The 15,034-nt window shown below is 57.7% G+C and overlaps 4 protein-coding genes across 4 annotated transcripts; 1 reads left to right on the top strand and 3 right to left on the bottom strand.

Moving 5' to 3' along the window:
* Positions 1 to 333: 333 nt before the first annotated feature.
* On the top strand, positions 334 to 1,645 carry BKCO1_1800070 (3-carboxymuconate cyclase protein; the record flags this gene model as incomplete). Its single annotated transcript, XM_020271850.1, has 2 exons — positions 334 to 621; positions 695 to 1,645. The coding sequence occupies 2 exons, from the start codon at positions 334 to 336 to the stop codon at positions 1,643 to 1,645; spliced, it is 1,239 nt and encodes a 412-aa protein (XP_020131565.1).
* A 157-nt stretch (positions 1,646 to 1,802) lies between these two features.
* BKCO1_1800071 (batten s disease protein cln3) lies at positions 1,803 to 3,363 on the bottom strand (the record flags this gene model as incomplete). The annotated part of the gene is made up of 4 exons (XM_020271851.1): positions 1,803 to 2,191; positions 2,258 to 2,725; positions 2,783 to 3,122; positions 3,181 to 3,363. The coding sequence occupies 4 exons, from the start codon at positions 3,361 to 3,363 to the stop codon at positions 1,803 to 1,805; spliced, it is 1,380 nt and encodes a 459-aa protein (XP_020131564.1).
* A 1,709-nt stretch (positions 3,364 to 5,072) lies between these two features.
* On the bottom strand, positions 5,073 to 7,343 carry BKCO1_1800072 (heterokaryon incompatibility protein; the record flags this gene model as incomplete). Its single annotated transcript, XM_020271852.1, has 1 exon — positions 5,073 to 7,343. One exon carries the CDS (start codon positions 7,341 to 7,343, stop codon positions 5,073 to 5,075), a length of 2,271 nt encoding a protein of 756 aa, XP_020131563.1.
* Positions 7,344 to 12,103: 4,760 nt separating this feature from the next.
* On the bottom strand, positions 12,104 to 13,874 carry BKCO1_1800073 (di-copper centre-containing protein; the record flags this gene model as incomplete). The annotated part of the gene is made up of 3 exons (XM_020271853.1): positions 12,104 to 13,357; positions 13,409 to 13,542; positions 13,613 to 13,874. 3 exons carry the CDS (start codon positions 13,872 to 13,874, stop codon positions 12,104 to 12,106), a joined length of 1,650 nt encoding a protein of 549 aa, XP_020131562.1.
* Positions 13,875 to 15,034: the final 1,160 nt, after the last annotated feature.

A 15,034-nucleotide genomic window follows, 5' to 3' on the forward strand; every position in this document is an offset into this window, starting at 1 on the left:
ACTGATCAAATGATACCCTTTTGGGGATAGTCGGATGCTGATCAATCCTTAGCGTCTCTCTCAACCCATGCGGAGGATGAACTTGGCTCAATTAGGAAATCTCGATCGAATAATCAACCCTCCGCAGGGGGACATTGTTCGGACAACGGCACTGGGAGGCTGCAGCAAAGTTACAGCCCCATTTGACAGCACTTGCTTCCTCAATGTAAGATTAGATGCCTTCGTGTTATAAAAGACGCGAAGGACGTGCTCTCAATAACCAATACACCCTCTTGCAGACAAGCCGATTTACTTACCGCTGTCCCATTCTCTCCACCTCGATCTACCACCATCATGTTCACTCTACTCCGAGACGTTCTTCTCTTGGGCACTCTCGCTGCAGGTGCACCGAATCCCCACCCGCGACAGTGGCAACCCACAACCGGACGAGCAATCTATTTCCTCACCAACGACGCCGAGAATGCAGTAGTCGCAGTTCCCATCGCAGCCGACGGCACTCTCATGGGCGGAACCGTAACCCTCACCGGCGGCGCAGGGTCCAACGCCATCAACGGGATGACCAACGCGACCGCAGCTCCAGACGCACTGCTATCCCAATCCTCCCTAGCAATCGCCGGCAACGTACGTCCCACACCCCCACCATCCTCCCCCCCCCATCCACCCCCAAAACTGAAACCTCACCACCACCCCACAGCACCTCTTCGCCGTCAACCCCGGCTCCAACACCCTCAGCATGCTCTCCATCTCGCCCTCCGACCCCACCCACCTCACCCCCATCGGCCACCCCGCCCCCATCCCCGGCGACTTCCCCACCACCGTCGCCGTCTCCGCCCAGCACCGCCTCGCCTGCGTCGGCACCACCGGCGCGCGCGCCGGCATCTCGTGCGCGCGGTTCTCGCCCGCGACGGGGCTCGACGCCGGCGGCGGCGACGCGCTGCGCCCCTTCGACCTCGGCCAGACCACGCCGCCCGCCGGCCCCGCCAACACCGTGTCGCACGCCTTCTTCTCCGCGGACGGGTCCGGGCTGTACACGACCGTCAAGGGCGATCCCGCCGCGGGCAACAACACTGGGTTTTTCTCCGTCTTCGCGGTGGAACGCAGCGACGGTAACGCTGCGGCAAGGCTCGCGACCGAGGACACGCGCAGCTCGCCGTCCGGCACGGCGCTGCTGTTCGGCGCGGCCGACGTCCCCGGGACGGCGGACGTCTTCGTGACGGACCCGTCGTTCGGGGCGGCGGTGCTGGCGGTGGACGGGCAAAGCGGCGAGGCGCGGCTGGTGGCGAGGGGCGCGATCGAGGGGCAGAAGGCGACGTGCTGGGCGACGGTGTCGGCGGCGACGGGCACCGCGTTCGTGGCCGACGCGGGGGTGAATCGCGTGGTGGAGATGAGCGTGGAGGATGCGAGCGTCGTGTCGGTGCTGGAGCTGGGCGGCGGCCCGCTGGATGATGCCGATCCGGGACTGACGGACTTGAAGGCGGCGGGGGGGTTCGTGTACGCGCTGTCGCCCGGGAATGGGACGACGGGGGCGGCGGTGGCGGTGTTGGATGTTTCGGGGGGGAGGGGGAAGGGGAGGATGGTGCAGCATTTTGAGGTGGGGGGGCTGGGGGCGGGGAAGAATGCGCAGGGGATGGTGGTGCTGGTTTGATTGATTGATTGGTTTTTTGGTCACTCGAAAGATGACTTGGACTGCATGCACTGGTAGGTAGTAATAGTTTGTGGAATGTGAGCCAATCAGAACCCCCGCGCGCCGCACTTGCCCAGCGACCACCCAGTACTCATGCTATATTTTGAGAATCCCCCCCTTACGTCGCAGGCGGAATCCTGCCCCCGGCCTTCATCCACAAAAACACCAACCTCTGCACCATGATGGCGCACGCACCCCCGAGAAAATCCCCCACCACGTTCCCCAGCCCACCGCCATAGCTCACCGCCCACGCGCGCACCGCCTCCGGCTCCCCCCTGCGCCTGAAGTCGCCGTCGATTTTCCGACTCGTGTTCCTGACCGCGGCCCCGACGAAGGCGCCGTGCAGGAAGATGATCATGATCCACACGCCGTAGTAGGTGAAGAAGGGATGCGTTATGTTGACGAGGGAAAGGACGAGGAGGAGCGCTTGGCCAACGCTGAGGGCCCAGAGGGGGATCGAGGGCGTGAAGGTGGAGGCGAGGAAGGCGGCGAACGCGTAGGTGAGGTCTACGGCGTGTTTTGGTCAGCATCTCGTCACACCAGGGGTGGGGAGGGGGGGTGCGCGGCACGTACAGCACAACTGAAACTGCAGCTCCCCCATCGGCACCTTGTCGAAGCTGTACAGATACATAAACACCGGCGCCAGCCCGAACAGTGCGACGAGGCCCAGCAGCACCGTGATGGCTTGCGGCACGACGTACTTCGGCAAGAGGCATTTGAAGAAGAGACCGGTCCGTGTGCGCTCGGGGCCGAAGCCGCTTGTGCTGGTCGCGGTGGGAGGCGTCGTCTGGGTGACACCGGCGTCTTTCTCGGGATCTTCGACGGGTGTCGAGGTGCCTGTGGATGTTCGTCTTCTCTTGGATCGTGCTGCGCGCCGACCCTCTTCGGCGGCGCGGCGGCCTTGGGCTGGGACGAGGCCCCACCATACCATGGGAAAGAGGGGCGCGACGCAGAGGCACACGAGGAGGACTGTGCGCCATTTGCCGTCGTAGGCTTGCATCAGGCCGATGTAGAGAGCTGGGCCGACGAGGACGGCCGAGCCTGTGGAAAGGGTAGTGTCAGTGCTCCGCATGAAGAGGCAGGATGGAAGGGTCTTACTGGAACCGGTGCTGAATGCTGCGTGAGTCCTGGGGTCAAAGTATGCCGAGGTCTCGTGGAAAGCGCAAGTGGCGAAGGCGTGGACGGTTGCTGCCATGGATGTTCCGCTGATTTGGCCGGGAGGGATCTTCGGCTCGCCCAGGGTAGAGAAATAGAAGCTAAGGCAGCTACCCACGAAGATGAGGGCGACTCTGAGCCAGTGGGGGATGAAGCGGAGGATTGGCGGCGTTGGGAATGCGGTTGCGATGACGGAGAGCGAGACAACGATCATGAAAACTCCTGTGAATCCCCCGAACATGGAGTGTGCTGCAGTCGAGAGTATAGTCATCGGAAGAGCCATCTGGAGGAGGAAGTTAGAAACACTGGATCAAGAAGGACTAAGATTCAGGTATACTGACCGTGTGTCCAAGGAGGAAGAAGGCAATGACATCTCTCCTGAACCAGCCTCGTGCACTTCCAGCCTGGTGAGAGTTGGAAGAGGCCAACGGTGCAGTTGTGGCCGCCCGGAGAACGTGCTCAGAAGCTTCTTTGTCCTCTTCCGCCATCGGGGGAGCATGCGGGACTGCCTGAGACTCAATCATCGTGGCACGTGCTAGAGGCGCGGTAAGTGTTGTTCGTGAGCTTTTGCTGAGGCTACGCTTGGAGCTTCGGCCCTAGCGAGCTTGACTTTATATCTGAGCCAGGCGCCGTCTTCCAAGATGCTTCAGGTTCTTGTTAGCCCACTTCTGTGTCACATTTGAGGGCCAACGGATAAGGTCGTGGCACGCCCTCGACATGTCGGCATCGTGTCTTGGCTGCTTGGCAGCTGTAGACCGCCAATGTACCTTCCATGAGCCAGAGTACATGCATGTTCGCGCACTATTACGTGAGCTAGCCCTGGTTGACCGCGAAACTCCAACGGTCGTTTGCCTGGGCCTATCATCACAACTTACGGCCAGCGTGCTAACCGCTGCAGGTACACAGAGCTACACCAACAAATCCCTTGCCCCATTCATCCTTTCGTTGGGGAGTTGAACCGTCTTCCAACGTATCGGATCCCCCCACGATCGCCCCGATGTTTCACGGCTCAGCCTCAGCCGGGCTGAAACGGGACGGGCTGGTAAAGGGGCCGGCGGCTGGCACTCGGCTCCTCTCCCGGTTCAGCAGCTCGGCATCGGGAGCGCAGCACGATGCTCAACATTTACGCCTCCGGTATCCAGCCTGTCGGTTACTGACATGCGGTACAATATGTTGTTGCAGCACAGACGGGTTGGTGTGGTGGCATTGCAGCTCAGCCCTCCACATGACTACCAGGCTGCCATGCATTCAACCGAACAACAACTTGGTCCCAAATGGTAGTCTGCATCGGCAGATGGCGGTGTTGATAGCTGAGAGCTGTGCCGTTTCAAAGGTCGAGGCTGGAGCCTGGTCTTCAGCTTTTGGATCTCACATCACTTTCTGCCGTAAGAGCGAGCTATTTCTGGAGCCCGAATCGGAGCTCTGCCACGTTTTTAAGACACGTCGTGGAACCGTTTCACAGGTCGAGCGGGGCCATCTGACCAACCGTCGTCTGTACCACCCTCAGTGTTGGCTGGTTAAGTTTGAGACCCCGCACGCGTGCCCCGACAGCCGTGGCCGCTGTTGCAAGGCAGAGCCCGGTCGCAATCCTTGGCAAGGTTCTGACATGGAGATCGGATTCCCGCGAGCCTGGAAAGCCAAGATGATGTGAGGGTCCTCTACGTTATCTTTGGGCAGCCGTTGGACCATGATCCCAGCGGTCCGAGCCGCACGAACCCCGCATCTCACGTCAGGCCTACTTTTCGCGCTACTCTCCGAACCTCTTGAGCCACGTCCATCATCCAGCCAAGAAGGTAAAATGTGCTGATCTGCGTCCTAATGCGAGTAGCCTGGCCACACAACACAGCTGAAGGGCTGGACTCTGCTCCGCCACAGCGCTGACTTGCATGGATCCCCCCTTTGGGGACTTGCTTCTTCTCGCCTCTCACGGAGATGTGTCAACATGTATGTACAATAGACCAGGCAATTAGGCATTTTTCAGTCGATCATGTCCCATTTGACAAGCCCGATATTCATGGTGATTAGAGCTGCCTCAGTACTCTGGGTATATGGGATGACTCGATGAAGCACTCCCTCACGGCGCACCTTTAGAGCCGATGCAGAGACTCTTCACCAGCCGTGACCAAACCGACACGCACGTGTTCTCATCCAGTCGAGTAACTCGATATCCCCAGCACATCCGTCCCTGCCGCCGCGCGCACTACCCAAGGCAGACCGCCCGCAGCGGCATCCTTCACACCAACACAACATCCACCCTCGGCACCCCTTCCATACCCATCACCTCCCCATCCATAATCCCATGCACATAACACTCCCCAACGAGCCTCCACCTCCTCTCCCCCCGCCCCTCCCCTCCTTCCTCCTCCTCCTCCCCCTCCTCGCCTTCCACCTCCCTAACCACAAACGGCACCCCCACCCCCTCCACAACCACGACCCTATCCCCCACCCTCGCGCCCCCAGGACACAACCCCATCCACCCCTCCCCCTCCCCCAGCGCCGCCAGCCTCCGCCCCCTCACCGCCCTCCGCACCGCCGCCGCCGCCTCCCTGCACGTCTTGCCCGGCGCGCGCTCGCCGCGCAGGTGCGCCAGCTCCAGCCTGCCCTTTCCCAAGGGACGCCGCTGCCGCGCGCTGTACGTCTGGTCGGGGAAGGTGGGCGAGCGGCCGGTGGTGGCGTCGAGGAGGAGGCTGAAGGTTTCGGCGAAGGCGGCGGCGGGGGCGCGGGTGTGTAGTGTCTGGCCGGAGGAGGGGGAGGTGGAGCCGGCGACGAGGGTGGTGTGGAAGGCGGTGAAGGTGCTGGTGGGGGTGGTGGGGGTGGTGCCGGAGGAGGAGGGGGGCGGGGCGGGGTACGGGTGGCAGTGGGCGAGGGCGAGGGCGATCCAGGGGAGGAAGTGGGCGTTGGCGGTGGAGGGGGAGATGGCGGAGATGTCGGGGTTGTCGCAGGGGGGCGTGAGGGCGGTGATGGGGTGGAAGATCTTGCCGGGGAGGCGGAGGGCGGGTTTGGCGGTGGGGGTGACGAGGGAGAAGAGGGGGTGCGGGGTGGGGGAGCGGCCGCCGGCGCGGTAGATGGCGTTGGAGCTGGTGGAGAGGCCGAGCGGGCTCGTCTGGCGGGGGAGGCTCCAGTCGGGGACCCAGGAGGGGAGGTCGGCGTGCCGCTGCTGCTGCGGGGAGTGGTCGACGCAGGAGAGGATGGGGGGGAGATATTCGCGGCCGGCGCCGAGGCAGGCGAGCGTGGCGGCGTGGTAGACGGCGGCGACGGTGTTGGCGGGGTCGTAGCTGACTTGGATGCCGGTGGCGGTGCAGACGCCCAGGAGGCCGTACACTTTGTCCCGGGGATCCGAGGCCTGCGCGTTGCGGGTACGGGACAGCAGGCCGAAGAGGGAGGGGGTTTGTTGGAAGCTGTGGTAGTGCGTCCGCTCCTCGCCCAGCATGTGCATGGAATCCCATCCCCGCGTCTGGCTGTCTGGTCCTGCCTGGCCGTGCTCGCTCTGCAGCCAGTCTGCCAGACCGCTACGCACGAGGTTACTGAAGCCGTTGGTGAGTTCTTCCCAGTAGACGGTGGTGTCGCCGCACACGACCCACAGATTGTCCGAGAGGATGCATTCTTGGACGATCCAGAGTCGGTTGAACCACGGCCGGTTGACGAGATCCCAGAGATGTTTCCAGGCGCCATCGTGTGCGCTGGGCAGGAACAGGCGTTCGAAATCCTGGGGTGGAGGTGCGTCCACCGTCATCTGGAACACAGTGCCGATGAATTTAAGCAGCTCGAATGCGTTGTCCGATCCTTCACTTGCCTCGCCCAGCCAGACAACCGTATTGACTGCATGCCTGTATATCTTGGACATGAGTGGAATCTGCTGTTCCTTCTCCCTTTGGTTGCTCTGATCGATGCAGATTTGGTCGATCCACAGGTTGATTGAATCGTCGGTCTGGCGGAAATGCCGAAGCGCTACGTCCAGGGAATGGGTGATTTTGAGTTCGAAACCGTCGCATTCAATGACGCTGTCTGTGCTGGGATTGGGCACCCCCCAGGTGTAGCTCAGTGCCGTGTACCATACGGGCTGGGTCAGGTCCTCCATGGAGAGGCCATGTCTTGTGCGGAAGTAGCGTACGTCGTACGGCCTCTCATCAGATTCGACATCAAATTCGAACTCAACCGAACAGTGGTGCAGTGCGCCCTTGAGCTTGTCGCTGAAGTGGCCCGGAAGGAGCTCCAGAATCCGAATCTCATGGCGGTCGATGATGGGGTTGTAAGCACCCTCGGGTGTCTCATCATCTCCAGGCTTGGGCATCTGAGCTCTGGCAGCTTCCATTTCTGCTCTCTTCGTTTCCGCCCACTGGGAAACGTGTTCAAGCGGAAATAATCTGTCAACGTGTTGCGGGTAAATGTTTGCCGCATCAGCGGTGATTCCGTCCGAGCGAGCAAATTGGAATGTCGAGGTTTCGAAGTCTCCCAAGTTCCCATATGCTTTCCTCAGCTCCAGGTCCAATGCAGGTTCTGCCATTTTGACGGGATTCTGCCGACTTGGCGATTCCGTCTTGAAGGGGCTGTTGAGATGCTGCTCGGCGAATTGGGCCAAAGGGTGTGGAAGGAAGAGGCAACGCTCGGGGTTTTATATACTGCACGTCTTTGGGTGGGGGCTGTTTCAGATAGCGGTGGGCGAGTTCGGAGTGGTCGTGTTGTTGTCGGTATTCCAGCCCCCACAATGACTACAGAGCTGACGCAACCCAACACACGCCAAGTTCGCATTGGACCTGTAGAGTGACTGACAGCCACGATAGCGATAAACATGACTTATGAAGGCTTGTGACTCGACTCGAATACGAGGTAGGCGACAGAATGGCCGACTTGTGAGGCGGATGATCGCCAAAAAGCACATAGCGAGTTTCAGCCACTACCACAACATCGTGTGCTGTAGCATGCTATGGTCTCGAAGCTCTGGTAAGTATTCACTGACTCATGATAACCCGAGTCAGTCTGTCATCTTCGGAAACCGACATTGTCTCACTTGACATCATACCATCGCCGTTATTGGGTCGTCACTTGCGGTTGAGCGGCAGTCAACAGCCTGTTGACTTGTAGTCATTACCTCTGTTTGCAACTACTTCTTCCACGTACGACCATAGGTCGCAGAATATAGGGCTTCCCGTCCGCTCAGCCGTACTCAAGCTGCGAACCGGCCGATTAGTACTCAAGTGGGTGACCATTGGGGAATCCCGGCTGTTGTACGTTTTGTGTTCTCCACCTTTTTTGGATATTTTTTTGCGTGGATCCTGGGCTCGCTAAACAAAAAAAAAAGCTTACCTAATCAGCGCTTTTGGCTCTCCATTCACTTACCGTTGGGACCTGCGTTTTCATTCTATCTGGCCTTGTGCTTTGCCAGCTTCCGTTACGTGGCTCGGGATAGCGTTCGTCAGGTTCAGCGGATTCGAAGGCTCAACAAGGTGTGGGCGTCCCTGTCCTTCGGAGTCCGGGATGGTCTGAATCTGCTGATAGACTTCGGTTTGGCATGTCCGCACGATATCAGAAAGGCGGTTCCCTATCCGTTATTCAATCAGTCTGAGCTCTGGGGCCATCACTACCGCTCCTTCAATTGCCTCTTCAGCCGCACGTTGCAAAGTATCACCGTGCATTGTTGGTAAAGGGTTGGCCTACATGGGGAGGGTATGTCTGTTCAGGGACGTCTGAGAAAATAGATCTGGAAGATCTTTCGCTACTTCTTTGCGCATCTCTTGTTTGTCAACAATCTCCCCTGTACTTCTTTCAACCCCTCCACGATGGGGGTATATTCGACCTCGGAGCATCTCTCTACCTCTAGCAGACGCTGTCTCAACCTCATGTCGTTCTCGGAGGCTGTGTAACATCTCGGACATAACATCCAGACTAGACGCATGTGCGTGCGGTACGAATGTTCCCTCACACGATGCGTACATGCATGTACTATTTTGTGGAGCACGAGTAGGATTTCGGTTCGAGAAAGGTCAAGCAAACCTCTTCGGAGAGGTAGCGTCAGTGGGTGAATGAGGGATACGCACGACAGCTCGTCGCGCCTCACCGCCAGGCCAGGGTGCCCTGTTACGAAGCGCAGCCGATTGACAGGGGACAAATGCATGTCCACGATGGCAAGGGGCCATTCCGCAAAACAATTCGCCAAAGCTCTTGCTCTTGTGCAACCGTCGGAGATTAGGTTGTCTCAGCCTTTTTCGTACACTTGCTTCCGGTTCATTGTGGCACTGGATACGTCTTCTTTCCTTCTTTTGTCTTCCGCCGACGTTGGAGGCTTGGTAGAGGAAGCACGCTCAAATATGGGCGGTGGAATTTTGTGGACAAATACGGCCATCAATAGCATGGCGCTCGTCACCACCAGCTATCAGAATACTCTTGCCGCCCATTCAACTCATTCGGTCAGATTTGTATTCACTTTCCTCGAGCTCCCGCCAAGCTCTCACCTGAGTCTGGAATGGTCTGGAAGCTGAGTAAGCGGAACCAGGTGCCTCGGCTTCGCCGTGCCCTGCCAGCTCGTCAGCTCATCATGTAGTGCGCAAAACAAGCGCGCCGAACAGTGGGATTCGCAGGCAGAAGAACGAAGCGACTATGAAGGCGATGGTACTGCGCGAGCTGGACTACGAAGTGGACGATTGCTCACGCCCTCAAGGCAGCAACGAAGCATTTGCGCATGAGTTGAGCTTGCCGTGCGTCGCACAAGAAAGACCCGGTTTTAGAATCATGGGGATGACGAGATATGAACCACTCGCAGGGTCGAAGTAGACTGACGGTCCAATCGGTGCTCAAAGTAGCAGTCGTTCAGCCTTGCGGCTCTGTGTATACGCATGCGCGCGTGGATCGATTGCGCACCATTCCGTAACACGCCTCGGTCCCATCCGAGCCTGCGTAATGCATAGACGAGCGTAGAGCGTCCCAATTCGGGAGCAAGTAGCGCAGCAGCGCTGGAGAATGATACCTACGCGCGTGTTGGTCAACTGGTTTGCAGAGATGCTGGAAGAGTGCGAAGCTGCGCGAGACAAAACTTACGATGGACCGGCGAAGCAGGTTGATATTTAACATAGGTGACGACGCTCTCTGTAGAGGATGCCATGGTCATCGTGTATTTTTTCTTTCGCCTACCTATCTTCAATAAGCCGACAATCTCTTCTTCTACTCAGTATGGCTGGCATTGCTCTCGTCTCGATCGGCCAGGAAGGCAATGCCAGAAGCCGAGGAGAAACGGCGTACTACTGCTGTGCTTGCGGATATGGGCCGCAGATTTGGTCGTTGCACCCCGCATGCAGCATGTGCCAAGTTCCAGCATGCGCCCGATGTATGGCTTGTGAGATTTCAGGAAAGCGGCACATGCAGGAGACGCAATCCAAGGCCGAGCAATCCAGTGAAAGGTATGTGTGGCCATCGGTATCACTTCAATGCAGCGCTGACCCACCACAGACAGCCGAAAAGCTCGCCTCTGGTTGCTTTTGGAGAACTGTTGTGCGCAAAAGGACCGACGTACGCAAGTGGCGCATATGCGGCTACAATAAGGTGCCTAACCCATGCTTTGCCGGAAGTTTGTCTTACTCATCAGAATTAGGTACCCTGGCTCGACAATGTTGGCGCGTTTTCTCCAGGATGAGCCGGGTATCTGCGAGCGCATCTGGCAGGGGCTTGAGCGGCCCGCAGTGGTAGAGCGTGAGATGGAAATGGACCAAATGCTACAGCACTTTGGCTACCATAAGCCGGGGTAGAGGGTGCAAGGCAAGGCAAGAAGAGGACGACCTGTGATTCAGCATTCATCTGGAGTTAACAGCGGAGTGAGGAAAATGCATTCGTCTGCGGTTGCCGGGCGGAGATGAGAGTTGCGGTCGACGCGGAGGGGATGCGGAGGGGGACGCGGAGGGGGACGCGGAGGGGTGGACGCCCGGGCGTCGCGCGTCTGTGTGTCCTGCGTCATGGTGCGTTAAGCGAAGGAAAAGTCGTGGCCTGTTTGTACTCTGTCCCATCAAGCGGTGCTGTTCATTTACCTAGCTGGTTGAATCTTATGTTTCACTCCACTGCTATCTCCTTCACCGATTTCATCAGACCTCATTGTCAGTCTACCCTCAAATCGCATGCAGCAATACCTCTCGGTGAAGTTCTCGGAGCTCGCCCACATACTGGTTTAGGCTTTCCGACATGCGGCCTCCGCTACGAATGGGCTTGGTGCGGGGAAGAGCGGGTAGCTTACCGCCGTGGTGGAACTGCAGGTCGAATGGAGACGCACCTTGGGAAGCAAGGGTGAGGGAACGGGAATAATAAGGCGGGTGCAGGTTTGGGAGTCATTCCGCGCGCGGTGTTGGATGTTCGGTGGGACCCACTTTCCTTGGTTCCAAGAGGAGAGCAGCCGAAAACGTGGAGCAATTATTACTATTATTATTACCATGAGCGCGCTGTTATTAATGTGCTAAGACATGGGTACACCGAACCTGCGAAAAATGGTCCCAGTATTCAGATTTATATTGCGAAACTCAGGGCTGCGGCTGGGATTTACCTTTCATCTCGTAAACGCTTTGGTCGAATTGACAAAAGAATTTCGGCATCGAGCACACCGCGAGGCAAGCATTCAGGTCTGGTCATATTGGTGACTTTGTTATTCACTAAGGGATGATGTAATGCACATGGGTTGCACAATTCGGAGGCACACGCCATACGCCACAACTAAGGATATTTACATCGACGTCTAAAACGATTCGGGGTCAAAAGCCATTCTGTATGGTGTAGTGGCCTGTCTATATTTGGCTTGGCGAATCATAGCAAATTGCCGAATGCGTAGAGGAGGCACAAAAGTCTGGCCATTCAAGCTATGGAATGCTAACCGAGCTTGATGCGGCTTGGTATGCAACCTAGCATTGTCATTGGTCATATATGATGGTGGCTCTCATAGTGTTGCAGCATTGCCACACGGTCGTAGATGTTGCTAATTCAGATGCGTCCGTACGAGGCATTTTAGAGCTGAGATATCCCTGTAATAGCTCCTCAATTACCGCCATATCACATGGTCGATCACGGCATCAAAGGACCGTTCACTCTCGAGGCTCACACTCGTTGGTAAACAACACACGAGCCGCATTGCCGGGTAGCAGAATCATTGTTCGTGAGGAAAGGAGTATTCTCACAGATATCAACAACGGAAACATGTATACTAAAAAATGATAGCTCGAAGAAACGCCAAGTCATCCCAAATCAATTGCGATTCCCAGCCATCAACCCTCTCCCATGAAACACGAGCAAATGTATTCACGAAGATGAAGTGCTGTTGTCGATCTCCTGCGGCGGCTCAAGCCATGTAGCGAACTGGTTCACCGCCTTGGCGGGCTGGACCTCAGCGCTGGCGATGGTGACGTTTAGGTTGGGGACATTGTTGACAACCTGGTCATTTTGTACCACCTGCCACGTGAGGTTCTCGCTGAGATACTGTTCGGTGGCATTGCGGTCCGAGGTGTCGATGCCTCTCTGAGCCAGCGCATCAGTGAGCATGACCGTGCCAGAACTGGTCACGGCCTTTGCTTGGGCGCCTGGCGACGGGGGTACCGCCAGAGCTGCAAAGGAAGCGAAGTAATCGCCGTCCAACATGAACTGTACAGCATACGATACGCCGCCCAGCACGCTCTTGTCGAGAGTGACCTGCGCCATGTAGTCATAAGTAGTGGCAGGAGCATCGCCATCGCTGCTCCCCCCTCGCAGCGCCGAATTGGTCGCACTGTTGCCGTACAATCGGTTGAGGTTGGTGGTGAGCTGTGAGTTGGAAACGCCGACGAGGTCTGGGTAGGTGTAGCCCAAAGCGGACGTGGCGCGGACCGAGTTCGAGGTCCAGAAGGTGCCCTTGGTGTCCCTGTGGAAGGGAGTGAGTGGAGAGTTGGCGTTTTGGTTGCTGGAAGGCGCCATTGTCCTGGTGCCGGCGGTTTGAGAGGCAGCGCCCACCCAGCTGTTGGGGTAAAGCGTCTGCCAGATCGCAACAACCCTGTCCACATTCGCATGGTGCATGGCGAAGATGGGATCCATAGCAGAGTACGAGATCTGCGCCATGTATCCACCGATATCCGAGTGGACGCCGTTGTGGATGCCCTCCAAGTTGGGAGCAGTGTTGCCGTTTGCATCAGTGCTAAATACATTATAGGCCTGGTTCCTGCTGAACAGTGTCAAGAGTGTGTTGCGGCGACTGGTATATGAAGCCTGGAGGTTGGCCTCAGCTCTGCTCGAACGAGTCGTCTGACGGTTCTTGGAGTAGCTGCCATCGAAGTAGGGGTCCGGTACAACTTGGAACCTATAGGCGTAAAGCGGGTTCGGAATACTCTTTGAAGATCCGTTTTGAGGGAACGTTACTTGGATGTAGGCTTGCGTGAGAGGCTGCGGGGTGATTCCACTGGATGTTTTCTTGGCCCAATCCCAGAAAGGGAACCGCAGCGTTTTGACGGCAGTCTGGTACCTGGTCTTGGTGGCACCCGCTGGGGTTTCGTTGATGATTTCATTGGCGTATTGAATTATGGCTTGCTGACGACAGTTCAGTACGCGGATGAAATCGGTTCAGGTCGGGACGCTCACCTCCCAGAGGGAGAGGTAGGGCCTGTGCCAAGACCCGAAGAGGTTGGAGCTGTGGGGGCAGTAGCCAGGCCACCACGGCTGGGATGCGTACGGCCCAACACCATCCCAGTTGACATAAGGACGTCCGTGAATTCCTACCAAGTGGCCAATTAGCTTCTGTGCTAACTTAGTTGGCTCATGTACCACGAAGATCATGCAGCGTACCGGCAACTTGGTAGTACGACAACTTGTTGGTCTGGGGTTTGAGCTGGAAGCGTTGCATAGCAAGGACGAAGAGATTCCATTGATCCGGATTGTTTGCCAGGTCGCGGACCTCTAGGCGGGGATATACCCCGCCGGTAGCTCCGGTGAGCGCGAAGAATGAACTCTGCCTCTCGACGAGCTCAGACTCAATCGGAGAAGCATTGGCTCCGAGAGAGAAGACGGAAAGAGCACCGAGTGCCGCAGAGATATCAAGAAGACGCATAGTGAAGCGTTAGAATACCAAGCGAGGGAGAGGCGGATAGAGAACGATCCGTGGTCGGCAGTGGTTGAGGATGCAGGGCAGCGATTGTTAAGTATCTGGAGCTGAAGCCCGTGCAGCTAACTTGTAGGGCTATTTTGGGACCAGTAGGATCATCTCTGCATCCCAATCGCAGGGACCAGACCCTTGTGTGCCAAGGTGCCAGTAGTCGCCTGTCCCGGAGAGAACGTGCCTGTGGTTGTGGCAATAATGGAGCGGCGTAACGTAGGCTGAACCGTGGAACAGAAGACGGCACGGAAGCAAGCCAACGAAGTACCTGGTCTGACCCCAGCTCATGCGTTTTCCCAATGCGCTCGAGGCCTGTTTGCTCAGCACCGTACTGAAAGAGAACTAACCACGAATAGACCGCCGAAAGCGATCATCCACATGTAGGTGCTGTTAATCCCCTCGATCATTTTCGTGCAGTCGCATGGATTATTCCCCATGCGCTACGTCCTGCTGCAATGCTTCCCGAAGCCTCCGCGTACGGCTGTCTGCTCCTTCAGTTGCAAGTGCGCTAGCTCCCGATGCGCTCGTGGGTAGCCCTGGACGCCCGTGGATCACAGGTATTGTAAATACGGGCGCCTTATGAGAGACATTGCTACGTGTGCAGAGGCTCCCATTCGACATTCCGTTCGTGCAACGGACTCTCGTCAAGTAGCGACACGGGATTAGACGTCCAACATTGGCGAAAGGTTGTTGACCGCTATTTTACGCAGGGCCGTGGGGAAATTGAAAGCAGGTTGGGACCAACGCTGGAGGGCTTGTTCAGCTGCTGCTGCAGGTCTGGATCTTTGAGCAAAGCTAGATCGACAATGCCGCATAAGTGGCCAGGAACAGGCCGGTTGCCGGTAGTAGTGGGCTGACACGCCAGAATGCAGCAGGGCGTTGCACGGAGGAGCCGCATCAAGCGGGTCGCTTCTGGTTCGATCTGGCGACGTGAGCTGGCGCAGGAACAGTGGCCCGCCAGGAGCGTTTCTGTCTGCGTCCGGTAGCTGGTGACGGCGTTGCCCTTACCACGGCTTGCGCTCGAACCGCGGCCCAGCCGACCCGATTTGTGCAAGAGTCTCGCTCGCTCCACGTGCACGCAAGCTCATCGCAACTCGGGTCCAACGCTTGCAGTC

The sequence above is a fragment of the Diplodia corticola genome, assembly GCF_001883845.1.
Source record: "Diplodia corticola strain CBS 112549 chromosome Unknown scaffold18, whole genome shotgun sequence".
Lineage (NCBI taxonomy): Eukaryota > Fungi > Ascomycota > Dothideomycetes > Botryosphaeriales > Botryosphaeriaceae > Diplodia > Diplodia corticola.